General features: G+C 43.8%; 1 protein-coding gene across 1 annotated transcript in view; it reads left to right on the top strand.

Annotated features, from left to right (window-relative positions):
• The window catches only part of LOC135521685 (uncharacterized), a 196,216-nt gene that overhangs the window by 141,930 nt on the left and 39,762 nt on the right, over positions 1–14,524 (top strand). Inside the window, 1 exon segment of the mRNA XM_064947360.1 lies at positions 28–1,059. Within this exon segment, the coding sequence (XP_064803432.1) occupies positions 28–1,059 (1,032 nt within the window).

Genomic DNA, 14,524 nt, shown 5'->3' with positions numbered 1-14,524 from the left:
TTTTCGGAGTACAGCGAACTGTGTAAGGTCCCTCCGTGGCCCCTGCCACCCAGGCCTGGGACTGGCAGCATGGAGACATGGGGCCCCCCAGGAGTTTCGGAGGGGCCACAGGACTCACAGATGAGGACAAGCTGTGCTTCTTTGACCCTCCAGCAGGCGGTGGCATGGATGCGGATCGTAATGTACCCAGCAGGGGGGGCTTTCCTGGGTTAGACAGTGCCGGGGAGAGTCCAGAAAGCCCAGTGTCTTCCTCCCCCTCCCCCATGGGCTATGGGAACAACGGTGTTCTACTGCCCACCGTACCTGGTTCCCCAGCCAGACGCATGGACATACCCTCACCCTCTAGCTCGCTAAAATCAGGCCCAGACAGCACCGGAGCGTGGAACCCCGAGACCCTTCCACCCCAGAATACTGGCGTCACTAATTATTGTGTCATCGGGGTTGTCAATGACAACTACCTGGAGAGGGAGGACGAGGACAGCATGTCAGCACTAGGTGGCCGTCAAATGGCCGAGGGCTCCTCGGAGGAGAATGAGGAAGAAGAGGAGGAGGTGAAACTTGAGCCGTGTTTCATGGGACGTGCTGAACAGCAGCGGAAGGCCATGCGTCGGACCATGTCTGAGTGTTCCCACCTCTCAGTACCTTCTAGCCTGGAGCTGCCTGACCATTACCCTGGTGCTGGGCTGGACGAGCTGACATCGTCCATGGGCGCCCCGCGCCGCTCCCACCACTCGACCATGAAGCGCTCAATGACGGTGGCGGACGACCAGGCGCCCCCCACCCTGTCCGCTGCAGGCGCCACCCGCTCCGACCTGAGGCAGGACCAAGACCCCACCTTAAACCTCTTGCCCTTCCCCCCAATGAGAGACTGTGGGGGCACCTCGCCTCTAGAGGGCATCATGGAGGGGATGGGGGCAGACAAGGAGCAGGACGTGCTGCTGCCTGTACCCCTCAGCAGTCAGGCCTTGAACGGGACAGGCGCCGGCCTGGGCATGGGCACCAACCTTGGCACCGGCTTTGGTGAAAGCATGGGTACCAACCCTTTCACCACATTGGAGGGTAGGTAATGGTGATGCTGTCTGGCACTGGAGATTGCAGATGGCCCAGATTGTGTGACCGATAAATCGGTTGACCAATATTATCAGCCAATATTAGTCTTTCACAGAAATATTTGTATCGGTCTTTATTCCACAGATAAATCAATGATATTATATACATAGAATCATAAATACGTCTGTTTACATGACCTTTGACTGTTGTTAAGCACTGTATTGAATCTACTCAAATGTTGACGCTGACATCTAGTGGTGGCATTACGAACTGCAAGTTACTGCGTTTCACTGCATGCAGTAGGTTGTGTACTTGTCAACAGTGCAGTTTCAGATTTACTTTCAGACAAAGTTGAATTCATTCAGCACCTTCTGGTTTATTAGTGTGCTTGTGGTGCTTCAGCACAGACACATCTGGATTCTTAGATAGAAGAACTGCCTTAGATAGACACATCTTTAAGTTGTACCTAAGAAGATAAACTGAACAGGTGTTTTGTATTTATAGAGAATATAGTTTCTTGTTGGTGGTTATCATGTAAACCAGAAATAAAATGTTCTTAAATAATGTTAATTAAGAAATCATAATTTAGAATATATGTTCATGCCTAGTGGTTGGAGCGTTGGACTAGTAACCGGAAGGTTGCAAGTTCAAACCCCCTAGCTGACAAGGTACAAATCTGTCGTTCTGCCCCTGAACAGGCAGTTAACCCACTGTTCCTAGGCCGTCATTGTAAATAAGAATTTGTTCTTAACTGACTTGCCTGGTTAAATAAAGAAGAAAAAAAAATTGGAGCATAATTAGTGTTAAAAAGGTCTGTTTTTCATTCCACCTTTCAAAAACATTATATCGGCACATATATCCTTAATCGGTGACTTTTGCCTCACTAAAATCAGTGTCAGACCCAAAAATCCCATTTCGGTCAGGCTCTAATAATGTGTATGAGGAGATGGTGCGTCACTGTCTGATTCACAACTGAGCTGATACCACCAGTCTGTCTGATTCACAACTGAGCTGATACCACCAGTCTGTCTGATTCACAGCTGAGCTGATACCACCAGTCTGTCTGATTCACAGCTGAGCTGATACCACCAGTCTGTCTGATTCACAACTGAGCTGATACCACCAGTTTGTCTGATTCACAACTGAGCTGATACCACCAGTCTGTCTGATTCACAACTGAGCTGATACCACCAGTCTGTCTGATTCACAACTGAGCTGATACCACCAGTCTGCCTGATTCACAGCTGAGCTGATACCACCAGTCTGTCTGATTCACAGCTGAGCTGATACCACCAGTCTGTCTGATTCACAGCTGAGCTGATACCACCAGTCTGTCTGATTCACAACTGAGCTGATACCACCAGTCTGTCTGATTCACAGCTGAGCTGATACCACCAGTCTGTCTAATTCACAACTGAGCTGATACCACCAGTCTGTCTGATTCACAGCTGAGCTGATACCACCAGTCTGTCTGATTCACAACTGAGCTGATACCACCAGTCTGTCTGATTCACAACTGAGCTGATACCACCAGTCTGTCTGATTCACAACTGAGCTGATACCACCAGTCTGTCTGATTCACAGCTGAGCTGATACCACCAGTCTGTCTGATTCACAACTGAGCTGATACCACCAGTTTGTCTGATTCACAACTGAGCTGATACCACCAGTCTGTCTGATTCACAACTGAGCTGATACCACCAGTCTGTCTGATTCACAACTGAGCTGATACCACCAGTCTGCCTGATTCACAGCTGAGCTGATACCACCAGTCTGTCTGATTCACAGCTGAGCTGATACCACCAGTCTGTGTCTGATTCACAGCTGAGCTGATACCACCAGTCTGTCTGATTCACAACTGAGCTGATACCACCAGTCTGTCTGATTCACAGCTGAGCTGATACCACCAGTCTGTCTAATTCACAACTGAGCTGATACCACCAGTCTGTCTGATTCACAGCTGAGCTGATACCACCAGTCTGTCTGATTCACAACTGAGCTGATACCACCAGTCTGTCTGATTCACAGCTGAGCTGATACCACCAGTCTGTCTGATTCACAACTGAGCTGATACCACCAGTCTGTCTGATTCACAGCTGAGCTGATACCACCAGTCTGTCTGATTCACAACTGAGCTGATACCACCAGTCTGTCTGATTCACAACTGAGCTGATACCACCAGTCTGTCTGATTCACAACTGAGTCTGTCTGCTGATACCACCAGTCTGTCTGATTCACAACTGAGCTGATACCACCAGTCTGTCTGATTCACAGCTGAGCTGAGCTGATACCACCAGTTTGTCTGATTCACAACTGAGCTGATACCACCAGTCTGTCTGATTCACAACTGAGCTGATACCACCAGTCTGTCTGATTCACAACTGAGCTGATACCACCAGTCTGCCTGATTCACAGCTGAGCTGATACCACCAGTCTGTCTGATTCACAGCTGAGCTGATACCACCAGTCTGTCTGATTCACAGCTGAGCTGATACCACCAGTCTGTCTGATTCACAACTGAGCTGATACCACCAGTCTGTCTGATTCACAGCTGAGCTGATACCACCAGTCTGTCTGATTCACAACTGAGCTGATACCACCAGTCTGTCTGATTCACAACTGAGCTGATACCACCAGTCTGTCTGATTCACAACTGAGCTGATACCACCAGTCTGACTGATTCACAGCTGAGCTGATACCACCAGTCTGTCTGATTCACAACTGAGCTGATACCACCAGTCTGTCTGATTCACAACTGAGCTGATACCACCAGTCTGACTGATTCAGTGTGTGCGTGTTACCTTGATTGAGTGTACGTTGGCTTGACAAGGACCTTTCAAAGGCAGTTTGCGCACATAGGGTATTAATGTGGCGCATGCACTTTCATGAATTCACGCACATGCAGGCCGGCTAGCTCTGTTCAGGTATTCACCTTGGCTCCCCAACAGCAGTGTAGGGAATATCAATTAGCAGATTTGCCCTGTCTGGTCCGATGGAGAGTGAAACATTTGTCTGGCCCAGTCTAAGCATCTGCCTAGCTGTATTTGTACTGGCTCCCTTGGTTCCCTCTCCCTCTCCCTCTCCCTCTCCCTCTCCCTCTCCCTCTCCCTCTCCCTGTTTGGAGAGAGCGATTAGGAGATGAGGCTGGAGGAGAGACAAAGGAACTTAAACACAAACAAGCTCCAGTCATTTTACATGCTGCTGTCATTTTGAATTACTTCAGTGTCTTTCTTCATGACTCGGAGTCATACTGGGATGTTTACCCCAGAACGAAGCAGATAATTGTCATACAATGTTCCACTCATTATCTTCTACTAAACAGAATAATGACTGTGTCTTCTAATGTTTTAGGGAGTGCTCTGTAGTAAATGTGCAAGGCTTTTTTGTGTAGATGTGTTTTGTAAACGCTTCTGTTTGTTTATTCCTGGTCTTGTGTGTGTGCCAGTGTTAATTTCATCAACAAAAATAGTGACAAAAATATTAGTCACACCTATTTTTCAGTGGCAATTGACGAGACTATGGCTGACTAAATAGACCCCGAAAAAAAACTATAACTTACGGAAAATTATTATTCATTTCAGTTGACGGAGACGAGACTATATTATCTCTGTGACTCAATTCTGACTACTAAGTAGACTGACCAAGAGTTTTGAAAAGATTGAGAGCTCTTCAGTGATAAGCACAATTAATATTAGCAGCACAGATGTTCTGTTCAGCAGTGGGAAGGACACACCCAGAACGCCCAGCCTACATCAGCTTGTGAGCTGCGGGGGAGAAAGCGATGAGTGTGGGCAGAAAGGCTCTGCTCCGTCTCCACCTCCGATTACACATCACGCAGGCGACTCTCTTGCTTCCTCGTAGCTAACCAGTCCCCACCAGTCTTCTAGTTAGATACCATTCGCCTGGTTAAGAAACACAAGCTGCTTTACGAAATTAAAAACAATAACGGAATTGAGTTTAATAGTTAAACAACAGTCTACTGTAGCTATATTTTTCTCTCCCTTGAGTATAGAAAAGTTTATGAATTTGTAGTCTCGTTCAACCCTCGCACTTTTCTCCACTACATTTCATAGCCAGGTTCTGTAGCCAATGTAGTAGCCAAGTCTCCCTCTTTTCCTCAGAGAAATCGTTGAAAATATACAGTTTTTACTTTCTATCATGCATTGGTGTGCCACATTTTACAGTAATAAAACGTATCGGACCGGACCATTAACAGTTTGTTTAGGATAAACCTTGTAGCTAACAACCTTGGGGGGCATTCAGCAGGAATCAATGTTTTGGAACGTTCTGATAGAAATATGCTATGTAAAACAAACATGCCTCTCTAACATGTTGAATAAGGAACAACTTTGGCTCTCTTCAGGGCATTTCTATCTGCAACATTCTAGAACGTTTTTCAACTGAACGTAGCCATGGTAACATTACAAATGGTCTATATGCAAACACTTGCTGAAACATAAAGATAGGAAAATGGATAGTAAACAATTTATTGACTAAATCCCTCTTGCCATTACACTATATCTGACTGGGTTAATAACTCCTCTATATCTGACTGGGTTAATAACTCCTCTATATCTGACTGGGTTAATAACTCCTCTATATCTGACTGGGTTAATAACTCCTCTATATCTGACTGGGTTAATAACTCCTCTATATCTGACTGGGTTAATAACCCCTCTATATCTGACTGGGTTAATAACTCCTCTATATCTGACTGGGTTAATAACTCCTCTATATCTGACTGGGTTAATAACTCCTCTATATCTGACTGGGTTAATAACTCCTCTATATCTGACTGGGTTAATAACTCCTCTATATCTGACTGGGTTAATAACTCCTCTATATCTGACTGGGTTAATAACTCCTCTATATCTGACTGGGTAAATAACTCCTCTATATCTGCCTGGGTTAATAACTCCTCTGACTGGGTTAATATCTCCTCTATATCTGACTGGGTTAATAACTCCTCTATATCTGACTGGGTTAATAACTCCTCTATATCTGACTGGGTTAATAACTCCTCTATATCTGACTGGGTTAATATCTCCTCTATATCTGACTGGGTTAATAACTCCTCTATATCTGACTGGGTAAATAACTCCTCTGACTGGGTTAATAACTCCTCTATATCTGACTGGGTTAATAACTCCTCTATATCTGACTGGGTAAATAACTCCTCTATATCTGACTGGGTGAATAACTCCTCTATATCTGACTGGGTTAATAACTCCTCTATATCTGACTGGGTAAATAACTCCTCTATATCTGACTGGGTAAATAACTCCTCTATATCTGACTGGGTAAATAACTCCTCTATATCTGACTGGGTTAATAACTCCTCTATATCTGACTGGGTTAATAACTCCTCTATATCTGACTGTGTTAATAACTCCTCTATATCTGACTGGGTAAATAACTCCTCTATATCTGACTGGGTGAATAACTCCTCTATATCTGACTGGGTTAATAACTCCTCTATATCTGACTGGGTTAATAACTCCTCTGACTGGGTGAATAACTCCTCTGACTGGGTTAATAACTCCTCTATATCTGACTGGGTGAATAACTCCTCTATATCAGACTGGGTTAATAACTCCTCAGACTGGGTTAATAACTCCTCTATATCTGACTGGGTAAATAACTCCTCTATATCTGCCTGGGTTAATAACCCCTCTGACTGAGTTGATAACTCCTCTATATCTGACTGGGTTAATAACTCCTCTATATCTGACTGGGTTAATAACTCCTCTATATCTGACTGGGTGAATAACTCCTCTATATCTGACTGGGTTAATAACTCCTCTGACTGGGTGAATACCTCCTCTATATCTGACTGGGTTAATAACTCCTCTATATCTGACTGGGTGAATACCTCCTCTATATCTGACTGGGTTAATAACTCCTCTATATCTGACTGGGTAAATAACTCCTCTATATCTGACTGGGTAAATAACTCCTCTATATCTGACTGGGTAAATAACTCCTCTGACTGGGTAAATAACCCCTCTATATCTGACTGGGTTAATAACTCCTCTGACTGGGTAAATAACCCCTCTATATCTGACTGGGTAAATAACTCCTCTATATCTGACTGGGTAAATAACTCCTCTATATCTGACTGGGTAAATAACTCCTCTATATCTGACTGGGTAAATAACTCCTCTATATCAGACTGGGTTAATAACTCCTCTGACTGGGTTAATAACTCCTCTATATCTGACTGGGTAAATAACTCCTCTATATCAGACTGGGTTAATAACTCCTCTATATCTGACTGGGTTAATAACTCCTCTATATCTGACTGGGTGAATAACTCCTCTATATCTGACTGGGTTAATAACTCCTCTATATCAGACTGGGTTAATAACTCCTCTGACTGGGTTAATAACTCCTCTATATCAGACTGGGTTAATAACTCCTCTATATCTGACTGGGTAAATAACTCCTCTATATCTGACTGGGTTAATAACTCCTCTATATCAGACTGGGTCAATAACCCCTCTATATCTGACTGGGTTAATAACTCCTCTATATCTGACTGGGTCAATAACCCCTCTATATCTGACTGGGTTAATAACTCCTCTATATCTGACTGGGTAAATAACTCCTCTATATCTGACTGGGTTAATAACTCCTCTATATCTGACTGGGTGAATAACTCCTCTTGTCATTACACTATATCTGACTTTTTTTTATTTAATATGTTCCCAGTGACTCAGAGCACTTGGACCAGGACTCGAGCACAGGGGCTCGGACTTCAGCCATATGGACTCGTGACTCGACTATTGATGACTCGGACTCGAGCACAGGGGACTTTTGACTCAAGGTTTCGTGACTTGACTACATCACTGGGCAGAACAGTCATCAGCTCCCATTCAAAATTAGTATTGTACTACTTCTGGACATCAGAGTGGTGTCTGTGGAACGTTGATAACAAAGACTTTGTGCCTCTCTCTCTCTCTCTCTCTCTCTCTCGTTCTCTCTAGACTAAATTGTTCTAAAGAGTGCCAAAAGGAATACTGGTGTGTGTTTCACTGTGTTCGCATGTCTATGTGAGTGAACGGTGTGGATGCTTATGCGTAAGAATCCTGTTGCCCAGGGGGACATAGAGCTGTACAACCCTCCCGATCTCATCAGCACAGCTCAAATGGTTTTCCTCCCCGTGCTTGGTCACGCTTAAGTTGAGCCTCTCTATATTTATTTTATTTATTTATTTGTTATTTTACCAGGTAAGTTGACTGAGAACACATTCTCATTTGCAGCAACGACCTGGGGAATAGTTACAGGGGATGAATGAGCCAATTGTAAACTGGGGATTATTAGGTGACCATGATGGTTTGAGGGCCAGATTGGGAATTTAGCCAGGACACCGGGGTTAACACCCCTACTCTTAAGATAAGTGCCATGGGATCTTTAATGACCTCAGAGAGTCAGGACACCCGTTTAACGTCCCATCCGAAAGACGGCACCCTACACAGGGCAGTGTCCCCAATCACTGCCCTGGGGCATTGGGATCTTTTTTAGACCAGAGGAAAGAGTTCCTCCTACTGGCCTTCCAACACCACTTCCAGCAGCATCTGGTCTCCCATCCAGGGACTGACCAGGACCAACCCTGCTTAGCTTCAGAAGCAAGCCAGCAGTGGTATGCAGGGTGGTATGCTGCTGGCATATATGGTCTATATGCTGTTTCCAAGGCCACAGTGTACTACTATATGAGGGTGGCAGGTAGCCTAGTGGTTAGAGCGTTGGACTAGTGACACAAAGGTTGCAAGATTGAATCCCTTTTTAGCTCCACAGATAAATGATTAGACTGTATTAGTAATTTAAATACTTGGATGGCTCACAACTTCATCCAGGTAAATCAAGACAAGTACTTATTGTTGGAGCCAAAGAACCAACAATTTTTCCTTTTTTACATGTTTTATTTGACCTTTATTTCACTGGGCATGTAACTGTGAAACGTGTTATGTTGCATTCATGCCTGAAATGTGCTCTATGAAGCTCGATTTGATTTGATGGAGGTCTGGATGTAATAGAGACTTTAGGTTCATATGTTATCAACGCTTACAGTGCATTCGGAGAGTATTCAGTTACAACTTTATTATAAAATGTATTAAATTGTTTTTCCCCCACATCAACCGACACACAATACCCCATACTGACAAAGCAAACGCAGGTTTACAGAATTTTGAGCAAATTTATAAAATAAAAAAATAACACATTTACATAAGTATTCAGACCCTTTGCTCAGTACTTTGTTGAAGCATCTTTGGCAGAGATTACAGCCTCGAGTCTTCTTGGGTATGACGCTCCAAGCTTGGCACACCTGTAATGTAACAACATGTGGAAAAGGGGATGGGGTCTAAATGATTTCCGAATGCTCTGTATAATCAACACTTTCCTGACCTTTCCTGATGTCTGTCACATCGTAGATTAGGAAAGTCCTATGCAATGACCTGTCTTGCCATCAAGGATGTGTGTGTGTGTGTGTGTGTGTGTGTGTGTGTGTGTGTGTGTGTGTGTGTGTGTGTGTGTGTGTGTGTGTGTGTGTGTGTGTGTGTGTGTGTGTGTGTGTGTGTGTGTGTGTGTGTGTGTGTGTGTGTCAGAGAGATAAATAACTCCAATCCAGAGGGCAGAGGACCCAGTAAGTCAGTGTTCCCCAACTGGCAGCCCACTAGTTGTATTTGGACCTTGGGTGATTTTATTTGGCCCCCTAAGTTTTCTGAGCAATTTTTTTAAATTTTTTAACGGACATTAAAAAAATAAAATTAAAAAACACTAGCCAATCAGCTCCATGTGATTTTAATCTTGGAAATGTGTTCCCAAAGTATTCCCACGCCCAATAGAGAGACGTGGTCATATAAAAATGGAAGCCAGTTTTGGAAGGATGATGTTTCAGTGAAACATTGTATCTGTTTGTTCATTGTTGCAGTCGATTTCATTTTGTAATTATGTTCCCGGGCCGCTGACCGCTCCAGAAAAAAAATCTGAATTTAGTTGATGACGCCTGCAGTAAGCGCTGCCATGATGAATGTGGATCATCCTTGTGTGTGTATGTCTAGTGTCATGCCAGTATACAGTGTTCAGTCGATGATGCCTAAGTCCTTCCAACGGCTGACTGTCCAGCCTGACTCCATATGGAATTACTTTTGATTTAATTGCCTGGGTTTTTAATTCATTTCTGCCTTTTTGAAGTTGCCTTGTTGAATATAAGCCTTTGTGGTGATCAGATCCACACTTGAGCCACACACCAAATGAGCAGCTTTTAGCATAAACGGTTCTTCTCTCTGACAGCTGAATGCAACGAAACTCCAAGGCGTCTCACTAAATCACTCCAGACATTCTATGGGTGGCCAGCAGCTTCCTTGATGTGTCGCTGAGGGGGATCATTCCTTTGGAAGGCTTTTTTTTAAATTTTATTTTATTTTTACCTTTATTTAACCAGGCAAGTCAGTTAAGAACAAATTCTTATTTTCAATGACGGCCTGGGAACAGTTGGTTAACTGCCTGTTCAGGGGCAGAACGACAGATTTGTACCTTGTCAGCTCGTGGGTTTGAACTCGCAACCTTCTGGTTACTAGTCCAACGCTCTAACCACTAGGCTACACTGACGCCCCTTTCCAGGTGGGCTGGAGGTGTAATGAGACAATGTTTGCCTTGAGGATCGATCTTGTCATCTGAGAAACCAGAAAGAAATAGCCAAGAAAGTAGTCAGGATATTCATTGGTAGTTTTGAGTGTTAGTGTTGTAGCGGGTAGTCAAGGATCCCAGTTTTGGGTTTCCTCATAGTTAATGTTGACATTTTCTGGTGGCAAGTGTGGTTTCCTCATCTGATGCAATAATGGTACTTGAAGAAGCCAATGGGCTCAACATCCACGTGAAGATGTTAGTATCTCTGTCATGTTTGTTTTTTTATCACCTCTCATAAAAAAATCCAAGGGTCAGAAAATGGATTCAATGCTGTTTAGCCACCTTAATAGAGCTTGAGGTGTGTCTAAGAGCTATTTGACCAATAAGGAGAGTGATGGAGTGCTACATCAGATGACCTGGCTTCCACAATCACCCGACCTCAACCCACTTGAGATGGTTTGGGATGATTTAGACCACAGAGTGAAGGAAAAGCAACCAACAAGTGCTCAGCATATGTGGGAAATCCTTCAAGACTGTTGGAATAGCATTCCAGGTGAAGCTGGTTGAGAGAATGCCAAGAGTGTGCAAAGCTGTCATCAAGGCAAAGGGTGGCTACTTTGAAGAATATAAAATATATTTTGATTTGTTTAATTCTTTTTGGGGTTACTACATGATTCCATATGTGTTATTTCATAGTGTTGATGTCTCCACTATTATTCTACAATGTATAAAATAGTAAAAATATAGAACAACCCTTTTGACTGGTACTGTATATAATGGCTTCACACGTGACCGCCACAATGCCATCACATCTCCAGATAATGACTTCCCTCACAATGATATCAGCCTCATAGACCCTAAGAGTGATGGATGATTCTAATCAGATGCTCTATTCTGAAGGGTTTCAAAATGGCTGCCTGCCTACCTTTTTACCCTTGCTGTTCAGTGAATGGGGAGACTGAGACACAGGGCTGGCTGTTGAGGAGTGTGTTGGCTTCAGCGGATTTATAGGTCCCAAAGTTCTCGTAGTACTCCACAGATCACCTCTGTTGGTTTTCATCCATTACCTGGTGAATATGACATGAAAATGGAGCACAGTTGATGAGGTTGTTTAGAGAGGTGGGGGTGAAAGGAGCACATTGAATATCAAATATCTTCGCTAAGTAAGATATCAAGTTTATATGTGATTTATTCAGACATGTTCATTAAAGCTCATCGTTGTTTGTGCTGTGGACTATTGAGACGAAGCCTCAAGTCGTCCTGCTTTGTCTACTTCAATTCTCTTTGACTTGTCGTGGGTGGCAGGTAGCCTAGCAGTGTGTTGGGACAGTTATCTAAAGGTTGCTAGTTCGAATCCCCAAGGTGAAAAAGATCTGTCGATGTGCCACACTTCCAATCCACACATGTATATATATAATACACACTGGTACATGTGTGAAGTAGGACAAATTTAAGTAACCACCAAATTACTATATTGTGTTGTCTGACTGGATTTGGGTCTTAATTAATTAGTCCAACTATTGGTTCCTCTGTTTTTCCTCTGTTCTCCTCTTCTGAAATTTGTCGAGCACCATATATGGCCATGTAAGGCGTCTCCGCTAGCAATAGGTTTTTCTGTTGACTCAACATGGGTCTCCTCCCCCTCTCTATCCCCCCCAGTTGCTCTCTAATTGCTCATTTGGGTGCTTCGACAAAACAATTGGAGACGTATTACCAAAGGTAGGGGTTTCAGGTGTGCAGTAATTGAAGTAGAGTCAGGTGGTAAGTGGACCGTCCTGCCTCCTCTCACACTAATCAGTTGGGCTTTACTCTGGCTGATTACACTGAGCCTTTTCAAAATGGCTCATTTCAGATCTCATAACAGTGTATGGAGCTAATAGACTGTTAAGCGAATGGGGGGGGGGGGTTATAGGATAGAAATATGACAGTCAACGATATCTCATCCATGGTATGTAGTGGATGAGCTGTTTTACTGGGTTGTAGCTGACACACTGCACGGCTGAAATAGTATGCATGTCTGTATTACTCCACAAACCCCTGGAATCATTTGATTTAGTTGGTTATTTAGCCATGAAGATACGGGTCTATTTAAACATGACTGAGCTATTTGCTCTTTGCATTTTAGAATTCTTGGTGTATTGGTTCCATTATGTCATTCTCCTGTCCAGTTGTGTGATGTCATCAGCCCTTTAGCCTCATCCTCATGTCAGTATAGTAAACATAAGATAGTCCTACAGCTGGAGCCTGAGGCATTGTGCGAACATTAGGGAAGGTTAGGGATCAGAGCTTGAGGCATCGTGGGAACGTTAGGGTTCAGGGCCTAAGGCGTTGTGGGAACATTAGGGAAGGTTAGGGATCAGAGCTTGAGGCATCGTGGGAACGTTAGGGTTCAGGGCCTGAGCCGTTGTGGGAACATTAGGGAACGTTAGGGCCTGACACGTTGTGGGAACATTAGGGAACGTTAGGGTCTGACACGTTGTGGGAACATTAGGGAACGTTAGGGTTCAGGGCCTGAGCGTTGTGGGAACATTAGGGAACATTAGGGCCTGACACATTGTGGGAACATTAGGGAACATTAGGGCCTGACACATTGTGGGAACGTTAGGGTTCAGGGCCTGAGACATTGTGGGAACGTTAGGGCCTGAGGCCACTAATTTCTCCTTCTGGTGTGGATGGGTGAGGGATGGGACCTGCTTCTGGAGAGAGGGGCGTTGCCAGTCAGGGGGATGGAAGGGGGCAGAGCTTCAGGGATATGTCCAGGAAAAAAGAGTGGTGAATGTGAGTTTGTGTGTTTCACATACTGCACGTTGCTAGAACATTCTGTTGAGTTTGTTAGATTTGGGTTATGGTGATTGTGTGTCCTCTTGATGACCTATTCCACCCATATTCTACTCAAGGCTTAGTCGGGTCTTGTCCCTCCATTGAAAGTGTCAAGGCTGCAGAGCTTGTTTCAGCTGATGTGACAATGCTAATTAGGCTTTCTCTGGGTGACTGTGCCGCCATATCTCAGTGTGTCCAGCCCTGGGTCTAATGCAGAAGGACAGACAGACAGACCGGCCTGCCTGCTTCACGCTCACAGCCATATTTTACTAGAAGACAATACTTTATTAGACAAGCAGAGCATCATAAAACATGTGCAGAGACCAAAGGGTCTTTAAAAACCACTGCCACTTTTTCCCCTGTGAAGATAAAGATTTTGTTCTTTACTCAGAACACTTGAAGATACTGTATGGTTTGTAGAATGAAGGTGACACTATATACTGTACTAGTGCAATATGTAGCCTAAATTAAATGGAAGTAGTTGTGTGTCTTCGTGTAGGCTGGTATTTATGTAACTGCGTAGGTTTGTGTTGGTGCATACATACATGTTCTAGGAACGCAATAATTGTGTGTGAATTTTTCTGTCTGTCTGGGATTCTGTGTCTCTGTCCATGACAATATTGAGAGATGGACCTTAAGAGATGGTCATGGTCATTTTGGTTGTGGTTAAAACGTGCCCGTTTTAAGCGCAATATTTTGTCACAAAAAGATGCTCGACTATGCATATAATTGACAGCTTTGGAAAGAGAACACTCTGACGTTTCCAAAACTGCAAAGATATTGTCTGTGAATGTCCCAGAACTGATGCCACAGGCGAAACCAAGATGAAACTTCAAACAGGAAATGAGCAGGATTTTTGAGGCTCTGTTTTTCATTGTCTCCTTATATGGCTTATATGGCTATATCAATTATATGCATAGTCAAGCATCTTTTCGTGACAAAATATCTTGTTTAAAACGGGAACGTTTTTCATCCAAAAATTAAAATAGCGACCCCTATATCCAAGAAGTTAACGAGTTACTGT

This window comes from Oncorhynchus masou, chromosome 30 (genome assembly GCF_036934945.1).
Source record: "Oncorhynchus masou masou isolate Uvic2021 chromosome 30, UVic_Omas_1.1, whole genome shotgun sequence".
Taxonomy (NCBI): Eukaryota; Metazoa; Chordata; class Actinopteri; order Salmoniformes; family Salmonidae; genus Oncorhynchus; species Oncorhynchus masou.
The sequence above is the reverse complement of the archived record's forward strand: the minus strand, read 5'-3'. Positions and strand labels throughout refer to the sequence as shown.